The sequence below is a fragment of the Lycium barbarum genome, chromosome 2, assembly GCF_019175385.1.
Source record: "Lycium barbarum isolate Lr01 chromosome 2, ASM1917538v2, whole genome shotgun sequence".
Taxonomy (NCBI): Eukaryota; Viridiplantae; Streptophyta; class Magnoliopsida; order Solanales; family Solanaceae; genus Lycium; species Lycium barbarum.
The window spans coordinates 126,358,645-126,372,952 of record NC_083338.1 but is presented as its reverse complement, the minus strand read 5'-3'; the positions used below and the strand labels follow the sequence as shown (position 1 = coordinate 126,372,952).

At 35.6% G+C, this 14,308-nt stretch overlaps 2 protein-coding genes and 2 pseudogenes across 2 annotated transcripts; all 4 read right to left on the bottom strand.

Moving 5' to 3' along the window:
- Positions 1–854: 854 nt before the first annotated feature.
- LOC132621985 (MDIS1-interacting receptor like kinase 2-like) lies at positions 855–3,480 on the bottom strand. The gene is made up of 2 exons (XM_060336498.1): positions 1,401–3,480; positions 855–1,278 (listed from the first exon to the last, which is right to left on the bottom strand). Exons 1-2 carry the CDS (start codon positions 3,151–3,153, stop codon positions 947–949), a joined length of 2,085 nt encoding a protein of 694 aa, XP_060192481.1. The 5' UTR covers positions 3,154–3,480; the 3' UTR covers positions 855–946.
- LOC132628874 (probable leucine-rich repeat receptor-like protein kinase At1g35710) lies at positions 3,294–4,941 on the bottom strand (annotated as a pseudogene).
- A 3,807-nt stretch (positions 4,942–8,748) lies between these two features.
- On the bottom strand, positions 8,749–9,722 carry LOC132628873 (serine/arginine-rich splicing factor SC35-like). The gene is made up of 4 exons (XM_060344630.1): positions 9,713–9,722; positions 9,292–9,481; positions 8,946–9,192; positions 8,749–8,872 (listed from the first exon to the last, which is right to left on the bottom strand). Exons 1-4 carry the CDS (start codon positions 9,720–9,722, stop codon positions 8,867–8,869), a joined length of 453 nt encoding a protein of 150 aa, XP_060200613.1. The 3' UTR covers positions 8,749–8,866.
- A 2,854-nt stretch (positions 9,723–12,576) lies between these two features.
- Positions 12,577–14,033, bottom strand: LOC132628872 (SNW/SKI-interacting protein A-like; annotated as a pseudogene).
- Positions 14,034–14,308: the final 275 nt, after the last annotated feature.

The window sequence follows — 14,308 nt, the reverse complement described above, 5'->3', positions numbered from 1 at the left end:
TTAAAATTCACATTAGCTATTTTTTATTTTGCTTATGCTCTTAAACTGCAAAAGAATCAATTAATATTTTATCATTCGAGTTGTTTCAAATATTTATTAAAACACTGCATAAATCCGCATTTTCTTCTATTTATATATATTTTGTGCAAATTTTATTTTAAATAGCATTAAAATCTTTGCAACATCTATAAGTTTATTTTAAATGCATTTCAAGTTTCCTTTTATGCAGATTATTATATTTTCTACAAATCTCATTCTAGATGGCATCTTTATTTAAAGCCTTATCAACTTTTATAAAATTTTATTTTAAATGGCATTTAAAATCTTCTTTTAGGCAAATTATTATATATATATATATATATATATATATTGTGAGTATTATTTTATAATAGCAGCACTATTTTCATTCAAAGTTTTAACGGCATTTATAAGTCTCATTTTAAAAAAAAAAAAGCATTTCTTTCATGCAAGTTATTATATTTTCCTATAAATTAGTTCAGATAGCATTACTATATTTTACAAGCTATTTTTTCTTAAAATTTAAACACCATGTTTAATCTTAGTTAATTAACCTAAGTTTGGCCGGATAACCGTAGTTAACGGATTCTAAAGGATGCCTAACTCCTTCCCTTTAGGATAATATAGAACCCTTACCTAGAATCACACTAGTTAAGCAGACTATTAACGGAGGTTTAGCTAGCTTTACCTTAGTTAATAATTAGGTGCCCTAATTCACCTTAAAATCAATTAGGTGGCGACTCCTTAAAACAAAGCAATTCAGGAATCACCAAAATGTTGTACTCCGCTATAACCCGGTTAAAATGGGGTATAACACTAGTCCCAGTAATAATTTTGGCATGGACTGTCTCATCAAATAACTTACTTCACAGCCACTTGGTTTCAAAGTTTGTTCATTTTCATACAAAGACACCTCACATCTCAGGGATTAAATAGGTCTCCTTACATGAGTAGGTGGACGTGGATTCATTGATGATAACCTATTAGAGATGAAGTGCATTGTTGACCTTGATTTTGGAGTTTCAAGCAAACAAGAACTTGCTAGCTTGATGATAAAAACCAAAACCTCTTTTACTCTATCTTCAGGATACGGAAGTCGTTTGTCTAGCAAATCGCTAAGCTGCACATGATCTTTAGTCGACGAATTTGCTAGCACAGTAATGTATTCCCCAAGATGCTTTCCTTTGATTATCTCCAATGCTAATACTCCAAAGCTATAGACATCACACATTTGTGTAACCTTCATTGTATATGCAAGCTCTGAAACAATAAAATTTCCAAAAGTTATATCAATTTAAATGTGTAAATGAGATAAAAACAATATAAAGAGTGTTTGGCTATAGTTCATGAAGTTTTAAAACAAGGATAAAGTTAGACCTTACCAGGTGCAACATATCCATATGTGCCTGCAAGTGCAGTGCAATTAGATGAGTCTGGCTTGAGAAGCTTAGCTATGCCAAAATCTGAAACACGAGCTTCATACTCGGAATCAAGCAAAACATTACTGCTTGATATGTCACGATGAACAATCGGTGGTGAGCAATCCTGGTGCATATAAGATAAAGCAAAAGCAACACCCTTGATGATATTCACCCTTTTAAGCCAATCCAATTTCTTGGACTCAACTTCATTGCTCAAAATACTAGATAAACTCCCCCTCTCCACATACTCGTAAACCAACAACGAGTTTTTTGCATTCGAACAATAGCCGTAGAGGTTCACGATGTTCTGGTGCTTAATCCCAATCAATGCCCTTACTTCATTCATAAAGCTGTTGGGATGTGTATTATCAAATGAAGAATGAAGTCTCTTCACAGCTATATTCCCTAATGATGGAAGGTTTACCTTGTAAACGCTTCCATACCCTCCTTGCCCGATGCAAAATGTTGCATCAAACTCCTCTGTGGCTTTTAAGATATCTCTGTATAATGCCTTTCCATCTAACATGGATATCGAAATCCAACCATCATCACGTCTTTCAACGTCTCTAACTTTCCTTCTTTTATCACACATAGAGAGAACACCAATTAAAGCATAGAGTAGTACTAGTGCTCCCATAACAGGAAGTACAGTGATGAGGATGAGTTTACGTCTCTTCGCCACTGATTGCTTCTTCACCCCAGAAGATAGCCTTTCGCAGGGCTGGAGTCCTGTTACATTTCCGCAAAGACCTTTATTACCCTCTAATGAGGCATTGATAAAAGCTTTATTATTAGGGATTGGACCTTCCAACTCATTGTATGATAACACGACATCCTCCAAACCAGTCAAACTTTTAAGTTCTTCAGGAATGCGGCCAGAGAGGACATTCTGGGAAAGATTTAAGCTTACCAAGCTCTTCAAATCGGCTAGATAAGGGGGTATTTCTCCAACAAGATGATTATAGCTCAAATCAAGTGCATTAAGCTGAGTTATCCTCCCTATCTCGATTGGAATTTTCTGCCCAAATTTGTTGTTACTCAGGTTCAACTGAAACAAGTGCACGTAATCTCCTACAAAAATTGGGATCGACCCATTCAATCTATTGCTTGATAGATCAAGGGACTCTAATTTTGTCAGTGACCTAAGTTCCCCAGGTATATTGCCAGAAATGTTGTTGTTTTGCACAAAAAGCTTAACCAGAGAGGTTAAATCTCCAATTTCCTTAGGAATCTGCCCAATCAAATGATTCGATGAAAGATCAAGTCCTAGAAGTCCTTTGACATTTCCAATCTCTGGTGGTATGCTACCACTAATGTTATTTCTGGCTACCTGCATATTAGTCAAATTCGTGCATTTCCCCCAATTGCTGCTGAGTTCACCATGAAAATCATTGTCACTCAAATCAATGGAATAAAGCTTTGGATAGATGCCAAAAGCTTCAGATAAATTCCCAGTGAAACTATTGTTATCAAAGCGAACCCTTTTGAAACTAGAGCACTTCCTCAAGCTACTTGGTATTGGCCCTGTTAGCTTGTTGCTTTCTACCGTGAAGATCTCAAGCTTCCCACCTCGACAAAGCTGCTCTGGCAAATGGCCTGAAAACTCATTTCCACCCAATACTATCAGTCTCAAGTTATTCAAATATGCAAGCCCTTTCGGAATGGACCCAGAAAGTTGATTTTCGGATAAAGACAACTCAGTAAGGTTTTTCATATTCCCCAACTCACTAGGAATGGGACCAGAAAGTTGGTTAGAATGAAGATACAAAATTTTGAGCTCAGTTAAGTCACCTAGAGTAATTAGAATTGAACCACTAAGTTGATTTTCGGTTAAAGACAGCTTGGAGAGGTTTTTCAGATTCCCCAACTCACTAGGAATGGGATCAGAAAGTTGATTAGAAATAATAAACAAAATTTTGAGCCAAGTTAAATCACCTAGAGTAATTGGAATTGAACTACTAAGCTGATTACGGGATAATCTCAAATCAGTGAGTTTTTGCAGATTTCCCAACTCACTAGGAATGGGACCAGAAAGTTGGTTAGAATGAAGATACAAAATTTTGAGCTGAGTTAAGTCACCGATAGTAATTGGAATTGAGCCACTAAGTTGATTTTTGGATAATTCCAACTTAGTGAGGTTTTTCAAATTCCCCAACTCACCAGGAATGGGACCAGAAAGTTGGTTAGAATGAAGATACAAAATTTTAAGCTCAGTTAAGTCACCTAGAGTAATTGGAATTGAACCACTAAGTTGATTTTTGGATAATTCCAACTCAGTGAGGTTTTTCAAATTCCCCAACTCACTAGGAATGGGATCAGAAAGTTGGTTAGAATAAAGATACAAAATTTTGAGCTCATTTAATTCACCTAGAGTAATTGGAATTGAACCACTAAGTTGATTTTCGGATAAAGACAGCTTGGTGAGGTTTTTCAGATTCCCCAACTCACTAGGAATGGGACCAGAAAGTTGGTTAGAATGAAGATACAAAATTTTGAGCTCAGTTAAGTCACCTAGAGTAATTGGAATTGAACCACTAAGTTGATTTTCGGTTAAAGACAGCTTGGAGAGGTTTTTCAAGTTCCCTAACTCACTAGGAATGGGACCAGAAAGTTGATTCGAAATAATGAACAAAATTTTGAGCCCAGTTAAATCACCTAGAGTAATTGGAATTGAACTAGTAAGCTGATTACGGGATAATCTCAAATCAGTGAGTTTTTGCAGATTTTCCAACTCACTAGGAATGGGACCAGAAAGCTGGTTAGACTGAAGATACAAAATTTTGAGCTCAGTTAGGTCACCTAGAGTAATTGGAATTGAACCACTAAGTTGATTTTTGGATAATTCCAACTTACTGAGGTTTTTCAAATTCCCCAACTCACTAGGAATGGGACCAGAAAGTTGGTTAGAATGAAGATACAAAATTTTGAGCTCAGTTAAGTCACCTAGAGTAATTGGAATTGAACCGGTAAGCTGATTATGGGATAATTCCAAATCAGTGAGGTTTTTCAGATTTCCCAACTCACTAGGAATGGGGCCAGAAAGTTGGTTAGAATAAAGATACGAAATTTTGAGCTTAGTTAAGTCGCCAATAGTTTTGGGAATTGAACTAGAAAGATTGTTCACCGACAAGTCAAGATAGACAAGACTAGTGAGCTTTCCAATTTCTGGTGGGATGGCGCCAGATAGCTGGTTCATGCTAAGATTAACATATTCAAGAAAACGGAGATATGAAAATGGAAAATCATAGATTGTGCCAATGACACTAGCATTTGTAATTTTCAACATGTTTACCCTACCATTTAAGCATTTAACTCCATACCAGTCCCTGCATGCATCAGTACTTAATGTCCAAGAAGCCAATAGGGAATTATTCTAGTTTAGGAAAGTGGCTTTCCATTTGAGGAGAGCAGTTGCTTCCTCAGTGGATGCAAAAGTAACTATAAAGAGATATAAGAGGGTGGAAAACTGAAGGAAAGAAAATACTTTGGGAACCATCATCATTGCTAAAATAATTCAGTTGATTGTTTTGGTTTGTGAAGAACTTGTGCAGGACAAAGTTTTATACTGTAAAGAATCATTACAAGACTTGTGAGTCAATGGAATTTATTTTCAGCTTGTAGAATATGGGTAGAATTAGAACGACTTGGAAGTCAATAAATCAAAATTTTACTGTCCATGGAAGTATACCAACGAATTAAAAGGGTGTTTCCATTGTGGTCCACTCTTAAAGTTGGGAGATTTCTGCAGAGTTAATCTAAAGTCATTTCTTAATTGACGAGCTAATGGACATGTGGGCCATGTCGTGTGGAAAATACTGCTGCTAGCTAATGGAATTATTTTTTAACAACCGCCTACTTATGTTTTTTTCCTTTCTTCTTCTTGGGTGGGCCATCTGAGCAAAAATTGGAACTATTCCACAGGACATGGCCCACATGTCCATTAGCTCGTCAATTACGAAATGACTTTATATTAATTCTGCAAAAATCTCCCAACTTTAAGAGTGGGCCACAATAGAAACAACCTTTTAATTGAGAAAAAAACATAAGTAGGCAATTGTTAAAAACTAATTCCATTAGCCTAGCAGCATTATTAAGTTTTCATTTTACAGCAAGTAAATATTAACAACTTCCAAAAGAAATCCCTAGAATTAAGCAGGATCAATCCCAAACCAAACCTCTTCCTATTTGTTTGGACAGAATAATTATCTTCCATAACTCAAACAATCATTAAATATTTTTTCGTCCTTTCCTTTTCTAAGATATATTTTGCAGAAAAAATAAAATAATCGAGCATTTGTGTATATATCTAAGTATACACATAAACATATATAGATTTATGTGTAATTAACATATACTACAAAAATATACTTTGGTATTTTCGAAAAAATATATCTACACGATAAATATATATGGTATTTTCACTAAAAATATATTTATATCAGAAATATACATGGTATTTGTTCAACTGAAATGTATTTTCATGTTACATATTTATACCATAAATATGCATGGTATTTTCACAAAAATGTATTTATACCATAAATATACATGGTATTTAACAAAAAATTATATTTATACCATAAATATACATAGTATTTTCACACAAAAAATTATACCATAAACCTACGTGGTATTTTCACAAAAAATATTTACACAATAATAACTGAAGCATGTTGATTTAATTCTTCTTCCCCAAACAAAAGAAAACATAAAAGGAAAAAACTAAAAATAGAATTAAGATAAAATATTAAGGGAATAGTTGTGGACCCCTGATTTAATGGAATAAATTTAGTAATTCTCCCTAAATTTGTGGAGTAAATGAGCGTTAGTTAAGTATACCCAAATTTAGCAAAAGCTGCTATTTTTGTTCCACTTTAAAAATTGTGTTAATTATGTTTATAACTCTTAAAGCGTGACAAGTCATGTAAATTTTCTCAAGAAGAAAAGTCTCACACACTTCCCTTCCATTTACTCTCCAATTATTTTCTTCTTTAACGGTTATGTATTGCCATAAGGAAAAAAGAAGTACGTAATTGAGAAAGCCAAAACACCTGTTTGAACTGGGTTTTAGGTAAAGCAGTTATTCATCTATATCTACCTTAATTGGTACTTATCATAGATGTCTTCTAATTTAATAAAATACTCCCTCAGTTGCCTCTCTATATAATTTTACTGAGTGTCAAATATGAGTGTTATTATTACAATTACAATAAACTATGAAACTAACACACTAGCAAGTAAAGCTACTACGTAATGTATGATTAACTTGGACCAATTATAGGTGCATTTTTCTATTTATGCGTCAAGTCAAGGAATACACATTTATTGGGCAGGAGTTTCGAAAATAATTCACTTTCTTAAAAGTGATGGAAATTGATCCTTCTTATGTAATTCCTTTTTTACACAATACAATATTGGAAGAGAATAATTATACTTTGCATATCGAACTAGAAAACATTTGAAGCTAAAGAAAACAAGAATGCCGTTAACACAAATTCTGGTCAACCTCGCGTACGAATCACATATTATTGGCTACTCTAGCAAAATTTGGTAAGTATTTATCTATGTTTAGGCGTGAATGGTTGCTCTACTAAGTAAAATAAGGCAAGAAGCAAAGGCGTCATAGTTGCGAGAAGCCATAGGCATCCACATCCAATTCTAAAGCCCTTTCTTATTCTTAAGCAACTATTGGCTCAGTTGCTGAAAGAGATCATATTCTCTAAAATAAGATCGAGTGCCAGCTTTATAAGCTAGGCAAGCCGGCACTATACTTGGGCATGAAAGTCTTAAAGAGCCTCTTAACTCCAAGGCAATTGGGATATTATTAATCAATCATCGTTAAAAGAAAAGTGTATATGTAAACACATTACATATTTATTGGTTTATTGTACACACCATGTATGAAATATTCTTAGCGATAGAATTTTATACAGGGAAGTCGCTCAAGTGGCGAGTTATAATCGTCAGATCACAATTTTGTTTTAAAAAAGACAAAAAAAAAATAATAAATGTCCCCACTACATGGCCCGCAAAGCTGACTTGGCAGTACAGTCCATTGGTTTGTCAATACAGAACGAAATTGAAGGATTGTTCTTTCTGCTGAAACATGGAACTTTGGCAACAGGCACGGCAAAGTAATTTGTCAGAACTATCTTCAACATGCACGGACATGGAATGACTGCATAGATCGGCAAAATAATTTTGCTTTTGAACTTCTCATCACAGCTTCATTAACCAAAAAAAAAAACATAACAAGCCAACCCTGCAAAGTATTGTGTAACAAGGAAAAACCAAATGCTCCCTAAGCAATATCTTGTTACCTTTGCCAGCTTCCTCATCAAGCTAATCAAACCTTATCCATCTAGCAAAAAGGTACAAATTCCTAGGGAGAGAGCACCCTTAACACAGTAATTTACCCCCCTACTTGCATCAACCAACCAGAGTTCAAATTAAAGTACCCTAGCTGTCCCATAACCTCACCTAAAAGGTGGTGGTACTTAAAACTTACGACCTCAGAGATCAAAAACCTCTAATGTGTTTTGTGTAAACTAATTTGCCCATATGAAAATAAGAAAGGTGAGAATATAAGCATGGATTTCTTTCATTAAGGAGATCACAACTAACACCTTCCCAAGGTAGAATATGAAGTTAAGAGAAACGAAATGGTTGTCAGGCCAAAGGCATAAACCTAGCGTGACTTTAGTAATTCAGGAGTTTCTTATCTTTACCGATCATGAGCATCCTGAACATTTGTATAGAAACGGTAATTTGTCACTGGCAACAAAATTACAACAACAAAGCTAAAACAACACCAACGGCTGCAGCACCTGCTTGCCATTCAACCAACAGACAATAGTATGTCACCAGCAACAAATTATTATCAGCCAAGTTAAAAATAGCATTCTGCAGCTGCTGCATCTCCTTGCCATTCAGCTAAGAAACAGTAGTTTGTGACCAGCAACAAAATTACAACCAACAACAAATATAACAGCATCAACAACTGCTGCATCGTCTTGTGATTCAGCCACACTGACTTTTCACGGACCCAGCTATAGAAGGCCAATAATTCCCATCATAAGTAAATTACAACAAGGTATACCACCACAATATTCAATGCAAGTATACTTTGAAATAGAAAAGAATTAAGAAATCAAATAATGCCAAAAAGACAATCTGCAAAAGCGTAATTATAAACTAAAAGTAGAAATCTTAATATCACAACACCAATCTGTAATACCAGAATGCAGAGGCAACATCAAAAGAAATTCTGGGATGGATTAAGTACAACAAAAGGAGTTAAACCTTGTAAGTCAGACCAATCAGTTCTAGCAAGCAGAATACAGATGAAAGGATCATTCATTTGGGAATGTCCTGAAACGCAGCATCAACCAAAGCCAGATTACAACCGTGGCTTCCTCCCTTGCTTCTTAATCCTGCAAAAGCAAAATAATACTTTTTCATCAAGTTTATACGATAACAAAACAACGTATCACAGCCACAACTTACATCAGCATCAGAATGCGGCAATGGGCTATGAGAATCAGCATGTCTACCCCGCGGTGAGATACTCTTTGGAGTAGGAGACTGACCCTTGTGATTACGTCCATTTGGACTAGCATCTCTAGAAGGGGTTGTTCTACGTGGAGAGGGGATCCTTCGAGGAACGGGGCTATGGCGAGCGGGGGAGGGGCTATGGCGAGCGGGGGAGGGGCTACGACGAGCAGGGGAGGGGCTTCGGCGAGCAGGGGAGGCACTTAAATATAAAATGAAACTTTAGACAAAGCTTATGAAAATAGTTTTCCATGGAGAAGAGAGAGATTAGAAGCAAAATATTAACCAAAAAAAATTATACCTTCCATGAGACCGACTTCGGCTGCGCTTCTCGTCATATTTACTTCTCCCACAACCTTTGTGGTAATCAGGGCTGCGGCTTCTGCTCCGATGACGGTAATCTTTGTCTCTACCACGGTACTGATCACGGTCATACCTCTCCCTACTTCCACATCGGCTTCTCCTTTTAGAATCCCTGTCCCTATAATGATCTCAATGCCCAAAATAAATTAAAAAAATGTGAAGTTCAGATTGTGGATACAACTCTTCAACATCTCTTAGCTCAACGCAAAATGTCAATCATTTAACTCAAGTACAACACAAAAGGGGAGGCAAGATTCTGAGACCACTTCAACCTTGTTTTGGAGAGAAAATGGGTGACAACATAAGAATATCAACGAAGGGAGGACAAGAAAGAGTTTAGAGATTATTCATTTTAACACCAGCATCCATTCTAATACTAAAATATGCTTATCCACAGAAGCTCAAATTTAATTATGCCTTTATGGGATCACCACATTCCACACCCATAATAGGTTTTGAAGTTATAGCCCAAGATAGTTTACTTAGAATTCAGATAACACATTCTCTGAAAATTCAAATTAAAAAAAATAAAAAAATCCAACCACTCAGGTTTGTCAACTTAGGCTAAGCATCACCGTTTCCCTTCCATTCCTTACTCCAGATCATCTACATTTCATTAAGATGGAAAGAACAGGGAATTTCAAGAAAACCAATTCAACAACATTTTTTACATGTTTTGATTGTAAAGGGTTGTGAGATCCGAAATAACTTCTCTCAAACAGGTAGTATAACTTTCTACCAGTAAATCCTGTACATTTGAGTTACAGAAGAAGATTTCGGATAATTCTTTTAATATCAAAATCATTTAGAAATAAAAAATTGTAAAACTGAATATAGGAAATATTTGCCAACAGTATAATATTATGAGAAATTGGGGGAAAACTACATCTCCGAATGACTTAAGCTGTGTTTAATTCCACAGTGGAAAGGCTCACGAAAGAGGAACTTGTATGTTCACTTCCATAAGGTTGGAGTATTCTGACATTCTACTCCTAGTAGGTGTTTGGACATGCGATTTCATGTCATGATTTCAAGTCATGAGATGAAATCAGCGTTTGAACATGCGATTGAGATTAAATCCCAAATCATCCAATAAGGCATACATTGAATGTAATTTGATTATTAGTATAATACTAAATTCATGTATGCCATTTTTTGTTTTTTTAATAGATTGTATGCTTCAAAGAAAAATAAATTGTGTGCTTTACTTGAAAGAAGTGGTGCGCTTCACTTCTCACTTTTCGATTCAAGTCCCATGGACCTTGTTGCTTCTTTTTCCTTTTCGTTTCCAAACATATTGCCCTTGATGTAGAAAGAATGTATGATTACAAATTTTCATGGGTGTTCACGGTTTGGTTAAAAATCGAATCAAACCGATTAAAGAAACCGATATTTCTTTGGGTTGGATTTGATTTGGTTTTAAATTTTTAAAAACCGATAATATTTGGTTTGGTTTTAGTTTTATGAAAAGTGAACTGAAGAAAAAATCGAACCAAACAGATAAATTTTATACGTAATTTTTATTATTTATATATATAAAATATATTAATTTTTATAAGTACTTTTAAATAATTTTTATACTTTTTTAGTAAAAAATTATTTATCTTTCTAATAGACTATTGAACTTTATACCTTAAGCCCATTTCTAAAAACAAATCCATGAATTCAAACTCTTTTATTCAAAGAAATAACTATGAAATGTACCTATATTTATATTTTGCATTTCTTATAAACTTTATTCACTTAATTAAAACTTATAAATCCTAAGATATTTCTTTCATAATCCAAGAATATTATAGCTACCATAATAAAAGGGTAATAACGAATTATAAATTGGAAAAAGATAGAAAATTCTCTCCTAATTGTACGAAAAAAACATGAAAGAGGGAAATAACGTTAGTTTTCTAAAAACCGGAAAACGGATCCAAATCGAACCAAACCGACTACAAACAAACCGATGGATATATATTATATTTGATTTGGTTTGATTTTAAGTATTTTAAAAACCGACTAAAATGATATGGTTTCGGTTGTAATTCAAAACCGACCCATGAACACCCCTAAATTTCCCTATAAGAAATATCCCCAATGTTTGATGATGACTAATCGACAGACAACGACCAAGATTACATTAACACAAACAATTTATATTCTAATGTAAATCCTAACGTCCACCATAGCGCTTTAAGTGGCATAATTAACTAAATAAGCTCTTACCTTGGTCTTGGACTGCAGCTTCTTGGCCGTCCTTATGTCCTATCTACAGGCTCCAAAATTCTACCTTTGTCACTGATCGCAAAAACAATCCTAGTCTCTATTAGACAATTGTTTTATTCCACAAAACAAAATGTTATTACAACTCACACTACAACAAAATATGCTTTTAGCGGCAATAAATTTGGAGCAATAACTTAATTACCGCTAATTATATTCTAAAATAAATTATTACCGACAATACCAAACTTTAGCCCTAACAATAAATGCCACTAAAGGCTTTAGCGACCTTAGATCTAATGACATTAATTAATTGCTAGTAAATGTTTTGATGGCAATAACTATTGCCGCTAAAAGAGAAATATATTGCCACTAAAAGTCTCTTTTGGTGTAGTGTCAGTTTATAGAATAAAGATGCACCTAAAAATATAAGAATGAAAATCACAACTTTAAACAAGGAAAGCTCAGCAACTCTTTCCTAGTTTTTTCACCTAATTTAATGCTAACATACAGAGACCACAGTAGACATTTAACTTTCTCAATTACCTTTTACCCTCGGTCTTTCTTCTTGAACTTCATCTTTTCATATGGATTTCTCCAGAAGTGATTTTCATTTTTATTGATTTTGTTGCCATATTCGTTTGGTCAGATTTTTCATTGAGTTCGGGAGGATTATCAGAAATCCCCATTAATTTCCTCAAGTTTGGCAAGAAACCTGAGGTTTTCGATTGTCAGGGGCGGATGCACATTGAGTAAAGCGGTGCCATGCGACACCGCTTCGTGGAAAATTCTGCGCACTACTATTATTTGATAGATGTATAAAAAAGAAAATGACATTACTGACAAAATGAACGCATATGTAAATGATGCTCATGTTGCAAAGCTTGGGGCGCTGCTGCAAAAATTCTTCAAAAACATAATAAAATTTTAAATCAATATAATTAGAAAATGTTATAACAGCATGAATATTGAGAGAAATGACCTGAACACTTCTAAAGCTGCAACAATGGAGATTTGTTACAACTGCATGAAGATTGAAACTACAGGAGCCACATAGGCTATAAGGTGGTCACTTAGCGAAATTTATGTGCCTACAGGGTGCCACTACTACCATCATTTGCCATATTGTTCTTAACCTCTGTCCAGAGCTTGTCCAAACAAAATGGATCATCTCTTGGACCAGCCCTCTCAGTTGATGTTCCGACAGGCTTAAAGCGGTCAGTCTTGATGATCTTCTCCAGTTGCTGCTCATCAGCTCCTGCATATATATCAGAATCAACATCTTTCTTTGGTCTGTACAGAGTAGACAGAGTTAGCTGCGCAGGAAATAGACCTTTATCATAGATATTATAGGCATCATCAGTGGCAAATCCAGAATCCATCCCTTTCTCCTGGTTGAAAAATCTCTGGTCATACATCATAATCTCTCCTCCTCTTGATGTTGAAGCCATCCCAAGAGCCAACTTTTCGCTGATATCACGGTCTCCATCTCTCGTGATCTTTCTCTTCTTACCACCCATTGCTGCAGCATCTTTTGCTGCTTCCAATCTCCTCTTCCCAAGTCGCTCCTCACGTATCTTTTCTGTCTGTAATCGACACTCATTCATGGGACCTGCAGCTCTCTTAGATCTTGCCTTGCGGGCCAACTCCTGAAGTTCCATCTCTTTCTTTTCCTTCTCTTTCATCATCATCTCTTTCTGAACCTTTGACTGCATTTCTTCCGCTACTCTAGCTTTTCTCTTCAACAACATACAGAGCTTCCGAAAATTTTGCCAAATTATCATTGACCGGTACCTCCTGAAGTCCCCTTCCATTAGCAGCAAGACGCTTATCAAGTGGGATTGTGTAACCATTAGGGTTCTTCCAATTTGATATACACCGCGGAATCTTCCAATCCCGTTGGTCCTTCAAAGTAAGAGGACGAGGAGGTGAATGTAAAACGGGTACGGGTGGTGAACCCGAAGCCCTAGGGACCTTCTTGTGCTTGAACTTAGGTGGCTCGATAGGGTCCACTGCGTTCTCCACCATCCTAATAATCCTCTCCTTCGCGCCTGAATTGTACTGCTGACAAGGCTTGTACTTAATGAACTTGGATTCTTGAGATTGTATATCAACTTTTATGATATTCTGAAGGGCAGCCTTGGTCTTTCGAGTAGTAGTCTCCTCGCTTAGTTTCTGCTTCTCTTCCACGTCCCAATCTTCGTCATGGTCCTTGTCATTGTCTTTCACAAACTTCGGGACGAGATCCTTGTACTGACAATAAACAATTTTCTTAGCGTTTTCACGGTGCCTGACAATTGCATCGTACCTCACTTCACCGTATTCATCCACAGTAACAGGCAAAGTATTTCGTCCATCTATTTTTCTGCCCATATCAAGAGGATACTGTGCATAATGGAGTTCAGGGAACGCTCCTCCATCCCCAAAACCCTATAGCCGTTTTGTACTGCTGGTTGATGGTGCCATGATGAGAAAAGAATAAATTGGTAGGTTTGGCTTTATATTATATAAAGTTTACAAGTAGTCCTACAAAGGAAAGGAAAGGAAAGCATGCAAGGAATCCTACAACGGAAAGGAAAGGCAATCCTAATCCTAAACAGAAAGGGTAAGTAAATCTTCGTAATTTCTATTCCTAGTTATACATTGGAATTTCAAATCTTTCCTCTATATACTAGGAAAAATTCTATACATTTTGCACCATAATTTTTTTAATCCAATGAATTTGGGGCTTTAGTACGCCA